General features: G+C 32.4%; 2 protein-coding genes across 2 annotated transcripts; one reads left to right on the forward strand and one right to left on the reverse strand.

Annotated features, from left to right (window-relative positions):
* Positions 1–5,880: 5,880 nt before the first annotated feature.
* Positions 5,881–6,678, forward strand: TPHA0K02340 (uncharacterized protein; the record flags this gene model as incomplete). The annotated part of the gene is made up of 1 exon (XM_003687750.1): positions 5,881–6,678. The coding sequence occupies one exon, from the start codon at positions 5,881–5,883 to the stop codon at positions 6,676–6,678; it is 798 nt and encodes a 265-aa protein (XP_003687798.1).
* Positions 6,679–6,979: 301 nt separating this feature from the next.
* TPHA0K02350 (uncharacterized protein) lies at positions 6,980–7,861 on the reverse strand (the record flags this gene model as incomplete). Its single annotated transcript, XM_003687751.1, has 1 exon — positions 6,980–7,861. The coding sequence occupies one exon, from the start codon at positions 7,859–7,861 to the stop codon at positions 6,980–6,982; it is 882 nt and encodes a 293-aa protein (XP_003687799.1).
* Between the last annotated feature and the right edge of the window lie 2,966 nt (positions 7,862–10,827).

Here is a 10,827-nt window from a genome sequence, read left to right on the forward strand (position 1 = left end):
TGCCCTTTAGCATTTCCTTTGAGGCATTGCTATTTAGCCTGTTTTCCTAGGTGAAGCTACTAACTAACACATGTGAATATATGGATCAATTATACCTTTTCACCAATAAATGAATAAGACTAAAAATATCGACACATTCGCAAAATACTCAAATGAACCGATTGCTTTGGGTGAACATGAATTGACGTATGAGATTCTGCGCTTTTAGTTATAACACCTCCACAGGAACAGTTTAAATTAGCTGATACATTTTAAAAAACAAAATGCACCTTGTTATATATCCGTAACATAATATTGTATTTTTATTTACAAGTTAAAATGAGTAGTACCATAGTACATCAACGTTTCAGAATATGATTATGATTAGATGCTAGTAAATTATAAATATTGCAATTTAGTACACTTAGTAAGGCATTGTGAAATTTCGAGAGAATAACTATAATTGCATTTTCTACAGTAATAGTGACTTAGTTACCATTAATTTTTACTATAACGGCTCAAAGAATTTGCAATGAAATGGGATGCAGAGTTTATTACGAATGAATAGTAAGGTAATAAATAGTCAATTAGTGAATGCAACGGATAGTTCGAATAACAAATACGAGCCCAAGCAAGCGTTATGTTACCAAATATTATCAGAACATTAAGCAAACATTGCATTTAGATCACTCATATTACATATAAAAACAATAGAATGAGGTGCGGAATCATGCCGCACCGGATTGTTAAGATCTGAAAAATTGAAAGTTTCATGTAAAGAAGTATAGAATCTTTTGGCAAATTAATTTAAATAAAATAAGCGTAGTCAATTAAAGAAATAAATTACAATAAAAAATACTTGTGAAATACGAGTCGAACATGATTTGCCTGTCAAGTATTCAGAATCTCAGCAAAGTTAATTATACAAAAATTCACACTTAATTTTATATCCCGTTGCACCCAAAAGTTTGCCAATGAAAGATGCATTTTCAAAACATTCATTTTCAAAAGAATGTGCACCTCTTTCATCCAACTGCTATATAAGCAGGCTGTATTGATTAGAAATATTTTTTGAAATAATGAGATTTCTTTCAGTTCAGTATTTTTATTAACAGTTTTGACGATAATTATCCACTACACAGAACAAATCATGGGAACATCTAACTTAGGAAGATTAACAATGAAATTATCAACTATTTTTTGTGCTGTTATAACAACAGTCGTTGTATCTGTTGCTGATAGTTCAAGAGCTGCTTCTGCTTTCTCTGCTTCTGTCTCAGCTGCTTCTCATGCATCAGCTGCATCTTCATACTGGGCAGCTCACTCAACTGATCCATCAATGATATCTAAACATTCCCAATACTTATCATACGCTTCTTCGAAGTCAGCCAACGATGCTGCTGTTATGGAACATCTTATTCCAGCATCTGGATTAGCTGCTGTCGTTGCAATGTTATTATTATGAGCAGCGAATGAAAGTATTTTGACTTCAAAGTTTAAGATATGTTGTTTCTCTAATGATTTTTATTTTAATATGAACTTTAGAAAATAAAAAGTTTAATCTCTGCATAGTTGTTATAAGAATAATTTTTGTTTTAATTTTTATATAACTTTCTTTTCTAAGTGGTTTAAAAACATATTGTAGTAATAAATGACACTTTAACCTTTGGAAATCACATGTTATATAAATGTGGATTTAGAAGTAAATTGATAGAACATTAGCTAACCATATCTACCTTCATAAATATAAATGAATCATTTATGAGAATTCTGTTTAATCAAAAATTACTTTTTAAAAATCAAAGTTATATTCTTATACTCACTAAATGTAACATATATACGCAACACTTTCCAACATAATAATGTTTGTTGAAGTATAACAACTGTCATGATGTCGCTGATATAGTTCTCAATTACTATTTTGCTGCCGTCATCGATCATAAATTATCAAAGTATCATCTTAAAATCAGTCTGTACGACGTTTCAATACCAATAACTAACATTTATTCATAAATGAATATTCAACTATAATTAATCGTAGCAGTAACCACAGATCAATCATTAAAAACTATAAACTTCTTTCAGATAAAATAAAGGTTTATTGACTAGTAAAATCGTTTATCATTAGATTTTATTTGATTATTCATTGTTAAGAGTCGGTAATTTATTATAATTCTCCGTGGGGATCTATATAAAATTTACTAATTACACAAGTTGATTAAGACAGTTTGAATTATCTTACATGGCTGGAAAAACCTTGGTATTTATACCAATGATTTCTGTCACGATCACGAAACCATTCCATTTTCGAAAGTTATATTAAATATATTGAGTGGTTTTAATTTCCAATTTGGATTGTGACGTTCGCCTATTTCAGTTATACGAATAACAAACTATCACGAATGTGATATTTGCTCTTTCCTAATTCAAGTATGTGTTATCCTATTTGGTCAAACATTAAATAAAATTTAGGTACGATATAAATATTTACAACAATTTTTATATATCCAACAGAAACATATAAGCATTGGCATTATTATTTAAAGCTAATAATTTCAAATTGATCTATAATAGTATAATTGTGTATAATAATAGCAGATTGAGCAGGGATCAAATATATATTACCATCGTCAATAGTTATATCTGCATATTCTCCATCACTAATTGAATATATACTATTACAGTCAATAGTTATATTTCATATTCACATTATTATTTAACTTTACCTTCAACTATAGCTTCAACTAATTTTGACTTTGTGGAACTACATATTTACATGTAGGATTAGTATTACCTAATATGAAGGTGAATTATGTATAAATAAGTATGTTTTGATACATTGTGATATTGATGTGGTACAGATATTTGGCAGCACCGGAAGGACAGAGGAATGAAATGCTTTGACATGGAGTGGTAATAGATTAAAGTGGTAAGTGAAATATAGAGCTAAGTTGTGATCATTTAATATATAATTATGATGTGATAAGAAGTTCAGATAATTGTGGTATGGTATATATAGTTCATAACTAATAAAAATAAATATATGACTCTAAATGGAAATGATATTTTGAGTATTTTCAAATGTAAGTTATTCCAATTATTCTTCCACCATAATTAATATTAGGCTATGAATAACAAATATCCCAAATATATCTTTTAGTTATCTATTTGTACTTTTAGTAATCGTTGAACCTCCTAAAACATTAAATGAGCGAGCCTCTCAAAACATATAGAGACAACAATCATATATTATATTTTCACTAAAGGTCTATATATAAAATAGAGTAAACGTGAACTACTACTTATTCTGTGTATATCGTTAATAATATAATTTTGATAAAAGGAAATCTTTAGGTCAACAGGAGCAATCTTTTATACACCCATGTTGTGGTTGTAATCACATGAGCTGATGCAAATATTAATAATCATATCATTTCTCACAGAAGAAAAGTCCACAAAGTAACATAGGTCATAACATTTTCAATGTCCTGTGTCGCAGGATAACCAGGTTACAGTTTCAGTTTCCTCTGCATAGAACATACGCAGAGATAGTTGCCAATCTTGATCTTTTCCGTTTTCTTCAAAAGTATATAATTTTAAAAAATCTGTTTGCCAACTTTCAGTCTCATCCTTTGTAATTATTTCACGATTTGAGCCTGTAATTCGTTGCTGCTATAAACTCCTGCCCACTGTTTTTGGATAGCACAATAATCGGTAATGAAATAGCCCTTACAAAGGGGATATACCTTCGTCGCTGTTCTTTTACTAATATTTAAAGAATCTGTAGACGATCAAGTAACAATGTCCCACAAGTGGCATTTTTGGTCTTATAATAACGTCATAATGGTATCCAGAGGTGGTATTATGTACTTGGACAACAATATCACTGTTTCCTATATTACTTCTTGTTTCTAATCTTGAATTATTGTTGTCAACTAACACACCACCATTCTCAATGAATGCAGAAGCTATTCCATCATGTACGCTACCCAGGCTACTAGTACGATTGCTAGAGATAAAATGGCTCTCTTATTAAAGGAACCACCAAGGAAGTCACCATTAGGTCCCAATCCACTATGCCAACCCATTGTTCCTGTAATAACATTTTGAATAGCACCTCTGACTAAATCGAAAATTCCGTCCTCACAATCAGTGTTTGCAGGATCCTCATGTTTGGCTTTGCAAGCGTCACGGGTATCCTGCATCCGTTGAATCCATCTAATTGGCCCTCCATCAGAAGCAAGAAAAAAACCCCACCATCCTACTTTACATAAAAATGGATCATTAACATCAAAATGCTGATATAGCAATGATGTAGCAATGAAAGGAATTTGTTCATAATATGGAAATGATCCTGAAACACATACCAAAAGTGTCACTGAAATACCAAAAATATAATTCAACTTCATATTGATGGTTCTCACTGTTTTTTCTTATTTTTTATCATTCATCAATTGGAGTACCGAGAAATAACATACGAAATTTTATTAATATCCGGCGGTTTATATAGTACGATATGGTAAACAATTTGTATAATATTTTGAACAAGTTTTTATTGAACATCAAATAAATATGCAATATTGGTACAACAATGATTGTCTCCAGTAACAATGCAGTCGTTGTCCTGTAACTGGATAAGTTAGTGTATCAATTGAGTTAGAAATTAAGTAACTATTCACAATATTTCCTTAAAGGCTACGGAGAACCCTGCATATTGCGCACCGCTAAATGCAATCGGAAATAAAACATCTCATATCTTCGTACTGTGAGTATTTCAAGCTCAGTTTTCTCGCCTAGCAACACCGCATTGTTCTATATATGTATATATAGTCACTGGAAGCTCAGAACAGTTCGCAGCAAAATATTCTTGTTGCTATGAATTTCAACCGTTGTCCATAGATTTCTGGGCGTATTTTATTGGCAGCTTCGAAATTTGAAATTTTCAAATTTCTTCTTCCCTCTGCGCGGCAACGAAAGACAATATGCACCAAAATAGAGCGGCAGAACAGTTATGCTTCAATATGCAGATGATGAAAAGTTTGCAACCAAGGAAACTGTTAAGTTGCAATTGGATAGGTTGAATTGGAAAAGTTTGTTCTAATCTTCACTCCTGAGATAAGGATTTAGTCGTCGAATAACTTTATTAATGTTTAAAGATTTGTTGTTTTGGATATAAACATTGTTGAAAATATTTATATCTTGCCTAATTTTATTTAGTGTTTGGCCATATAGGATAACACATACTTGAATTAGGAAAGAGCAAATATCACATTCGTGATAGTTTGTTATTCGTATAACTGAAATAGGCGACGTCACAATCCAAGTTGGTAATTAAAATCACTCGATATATTTAACGTGTCTTTCGAAGATAGAATCGTTTCGTGATCGTGACAGAAATCATTGGTATAAATACCAAGGTTTTTCCAGCCATGTAAGATAATTCAAACTGTCTTAATCAACTTGTATAATTAGTATATTTTATGAATTACTTATTTTATATAGATCCGAGGGCATTATTTAATTAATTGTATATGTATATCAGCATAATATACAGCTTAACCAAAAAAATTCTGTTTTCGATTTGTTGATAATTTATAACGAATTATATGCCTGAAATTTAATATAAGAATTGTTTCATGCTTTCATTTGCACAAGAAAATCGCAAATTACACTTTTGTAAACTTCTCTTATTGTTTATTAATCTATTTATTGTTTCATGTGCACCAACCTCCATATCGTCAAATTCCACAGATTATGTAGCATATTTGCCAAATTTGTTACCACTAGAACAGTCATATAATATATCTGCATCCTTGAGGTGGCAGCAAATTATGTCACATGATTTTACGCCACTAAATAAGAGATGCAAGTTGGACAACTGTAAATTGGGTTGGTGTTGGTATGGCTGGTTTTGGTGGTGCGGGTATTACTCTTGCATCAATTAGTAAATATTGTTGCAAAAAAGACCCTGTTTCAGGGCAAGATACTTTCCGTGACTGTAGATGGTCATGCGTTTTAGCGAGTATCAGTACTCTATTAGTAGTTGTTGGCGCATCTTTGGCCACAGGAAACTGGCCTACTGAAGGAGCAATAGGTGGACTAAATCATAATAATAAAAGAAATATTGATTATAAAAACTATACTTCTATTAATAAAATGATAGAGAATTTTAATTCTATTGGTTTAACAGTCCATGATACGTGGGGTAACAATTATTTTGAAATTGGAGAAAAATTATATGCAACAAATACATGGTTTAGGTTACATGCACCTGGTTTTGGTCCGGTTGCAAATATTTATATTAGCCCTGAAAATTCTTATCTCACAACAACGCATCCTAATGATCACATGAATAATCCTCGAAATAGAAAGTTGGTAGATTATACGGAGCGGTACGATTCATCATTTTGGTTGGGTGGGGGTTTGATCACCTCTTACTGTCGTTACAACAAAGGAGGTTCGGATCTTGCTGCACCTAAAGATACAAATATTATTTTTCCGGCAATAAACTCTCTTCAGCATATTTTTACAGAAGTTTATGGCCCATATCACTGGATTATCAATGAAAATAACCTTTCAAACAGGCATATAGCAGAAGGAGTTTTAAGTTACTCTGATACATACGATGGTACCAGGCCTGGCTTTCTGCCTACTGGTGGTATCCCATCTGTGTGTTATGGTGACCACGACGAATTATAAATTTGTATTGTATGTTAACGTCTACGTCGCCTTCTGAGATATCCTTCTGTGAGAGAAATGGCGTAGCCCACCCTATATATAACATTAGTCGTTGAGATAGTAATTCGGTGTACTGGAAAGACATACTGCTATCAGTGTTGTTGTAATAGTAGTTGGTACAATTAGTCGAGTTGTAATTGCTTATCTTATTTCTCTATTCATTATATAAATTATATGTGACATGATTTATATACATGCCTTTTATATCTTGATGAGTTGGAGTGAGTAAATATAATTTTGTTAACACAGTTTAACAGAAAACTTAACTAAAACAATCATTGACATAAGCAAAATTGGAGTTTGAAGAAGTAGGACATTGCATATCCCATGCATTGGTTGTAAACCCCGGGATACCTAATTGTAATATTCTAATATCCGAATCCCATGTACCTCCATGATTTAAGTGTACACAAATACCAATTTTATCATGAGAAAGTTCATGATCTACAATTTGTTCAAAGGCATTTCTTATATCATCAGTTGATGCCGTAGTTTTACAATTACTTCCAGTAGTCCATGTGGACCAGGCAACGGCCCACTGCCCATCATTATATGTCCACCAGTATACAACATCCCCACCACAATTTTGAGTTGAACCACCCTTAATTGCTGAAGCAATTAGAGAGGCAAGACTAGATGTATCACCAACTGCTCTTAATAAGTTATAACCATTTTCGTAGACATAAGATATGGTCGTCTTAAGAAAAGATAATATTTTTGCCGTGCAAATACCCGTGTAAAAGGAAACACTACCAGGAACATCACTCTTCATTAACGAAAAAGAATTGACAAAAGTGTTTCCGTAAAGAGTGCCAATATATTCTGCTTGCCCTATTGGGCTTTTCACTTCTAGGTGAGTGTGGTTATCAGATACACTTATCACTGTGATATTAACGGATAGAGTTATATTTCCAGCAAGTGTAGCTGTTTTTGAAACAGTTTCATTCATTGGAAAATCACTTGTCCAAGCTGCTATATCATCTTGTGTAGCTCTTCCAGCGTAGAAGCCGCCGACAAATTTTAGAGGAATATGCGGATTTGAGTTCACCGCCATAGGAACTATAAATGTTTCCTGGCAACAAACCACATGGTCTAACAAAAATAAGCCAAATATTAAACTTTTCCATGAAAGAATGGATAACATTTTTTGTTGAATACTAGATTTTATTTGGTTCTTCTTTGTTAAGAGTCTGTGATTTATTATAATTGTCTGTGGGGATCTACATAAAAGAAATAATATATAAAATATACTAATTACACAAGTTGATTAAGATAGTTGATTTATTTTACATGGTTGGAAAACCTCTGGTATTTTTACCAATGATTTCTGTCACGATCACGAAACCATTCCATTTTCGAAAGTTATATTAAATATATTGAGTGATTTTAATTTCCACTTTGGGTTGTGACGTTCGTCTATTTCAGTTATACGATTATCAAATCATCACAACTGTGATATTTACTCTTTCCCAATTCAAATATGTGTTATCCTATATGGCCAAACACTAAATAAAATTAGGCAAATATAAATATTTTCATCAATTTTTATACCCATATATAATATATATAATGAGTATAGAAATAAGACAACCAATTACAACTCGACTAATTGTACAAATTACTATTACAACAACACTAATAGCAGTATGTCTTCCTAGTACGCCCAATTACTATCTCAACAATACAGCCAATCAAGTATTAGTGTTCGTATACGGTACATTGCTAAATTTGGCATTAACTCGTGTTCTGCTTAGGTTTATTTGATATCTAACTTTTCTTTGCTGCAACTTGAAACAAAATTGAAGACTCTATGAATATCTTCGTTTCTGTACGCAACATTGTGGCTAATATCAGATTATTTAGAGTTTATCTAAAATGGCAATGCAAGGTTCTGAAACAAAATTTTTAATAAAACTTTTCTTTAGGTTAGCATTCTCAATCACTATAAGAGACATAATTATATTAGAATATAACATCACCGGTGAATCTAATGGCAGTTTGGTAAACGAATCTGCATTGAAACATATTTTTGAATTTTGATGCAGTCGTTGTGGGAGAAATTAGAAATATCTGCACAATACAGATTGACTAATAGAGGTGGCATCATTGCTGTTTTTGAGGCTTCTGTGATTGTTTCTAATGAGACTTAATTGTTTCATACTGGAATTTTCATAAATCATTTTTTTCCGCATTTGGTTCGCCATGTGACCGATATGGAAACATGGTCCTGCCGGACAAAAAAGACGTACGAAATGTTGTTTTTCATTCTGGTTTTGTCTAGGAAACAGGTATCGCATCGGGTGATAATGTTCCGTGAGAGAAAGTTCCTCTTCCCTGAAGTTCCCTCTAGGAGATACATCTTGAACTGCCAATCTATTACGGCACATCAACTGATGCGACCGATAATGCAGTCCCTGGCATAAATAATTCTAAACCCAAGCTATACAGCACTAAACTTTTCCAAGGAATATGAAGTTTGCAACTTTGTTACTCAACAAGCGGTCAAGTACACGAGAGTGAAACATTTTACTACATACATATAACTCCTGAGGCATAAGTAGTAAACAGGATGCAGTGCGCATTTCACACCTATCATTCCAGTACTGAATAATGTATTTACTTTTCTGAGATACAATTTCTAAATGTACTATTTTCTGTTAAACGAAGAATGATCGGAGGAATGATATCCAAACACATACTGCTCTAGTTTTGGGCGTATGCAAAAAATAAGTAGATTTGAATATACTATACCCGATATGTTTAAGTAGAATGTAGATTAGTAGATTGAATAGCTTTGGAGCTTGTATTTATTTGTTGTTTTATCCTTTTTTGAATATAATTATGTATATAGCATTACAGACTAAAAATAAACATATTGATTAAAGTAAATCATATCCTATTTATGTTTTAAATTATTCCATTTCTGTGAGTACGGAACCGTTCTTGCTATGAAACATCTTTCAGATCGGACCATAGTTACTTATATTTCAACAAATTCCGAATAATCAAAATATATTTCTATAGATACCTAACACAAACAGGAGAATAATGTATACTACCACGTTTAGTGAGAGTAGTAGTCAGGTTTCCTAAATATTTAACTGGATGGTTACCATTACTATAACCATTATGGGTATGAATAAATTGTAAGGTTGAGTTGGTCTTGCTATGAAATGCAATTACAGATGCTGACAATTCGTCTCTACCTCGTTTAGTTAGACTATGGTCAGTAATTTCATAATCATTCGTAGCGTAACTCCGTGATAGAGAGAGTCAAAGAGCTTGTTGCATGTTGAATGTAAAGTTATGTCTTTAGTTTGATTATTGTATGAGAAGATTTAATTAAGCGAATTATGTCTCCTATTAAGAATATCCGAGCCATCTATTGCCCCATCTTTAAAATGAGTAGAACCGTAGTAGACTGCCACGATTACCAACGTTTTCAATAATACTTGGCTCAGATCAAGTACAGCCTGAGTGCAATCCAAATTGATAATTAAAATCACTCAATATATTTAACATGTCTTTCGAAGATGGAATGGTTTCGTGATCGTGACAGCAATAATTGTATAAATACCAGAGGTTTTCCAACCATGTAAAATAAATCAACTGTCTTAATCAACTTGTGTAATTAGTAAATTTTATATAGATCCCTACGGAGATTGTTGAGATAGTAATTGGGCGTACTGGGCAGACATACTACTAGTAGTGTTGTTTTAATATTAATTTGTACAATTAGTCGAGTTGTAATTGCTTGTCTTATGTCTATATTCATTATATATGTGTCATGATTGATATACATGACTATTTATCTTTATGTCCTGGAGTGAGTGAATATAATTTTGTTAACACATTGCTACAGAATTATATGACACCCATATCTTTTCACCTATGACTTAATGTTAGTAGTAAGGTTAATTTTCTACGCGGTTACAATGCCGAAATATGAATTCAGGCATTACTCATAGTTCAACACTATCAGCACAGCTGTAGCAGGCATCTACGCTTATTATGATTACAGCGAGTCAGTATGGGTGCGTATTGCCTGATGGGGTTCCTTCTATGCTGAAGATGGAGGTGTAGCTGACTCCGTTGATGCTATAAGAAATG

This window comes from Tetrapisispora phaffii, chromosome 11 (assembly GCF_000236905.1).
Source record: "Tetrapisispora phaffii CBS 4417 chromosome 11, complete genome".
In the NCBI taxonomy this organism is placed as follows: Eukaryota; Fungi; Ascomycota; class Saccharomycetes; order Saccharomycetales; family Saccharomycetaceae; genus Tetrapisispora; species Tetrapisispora phaffii.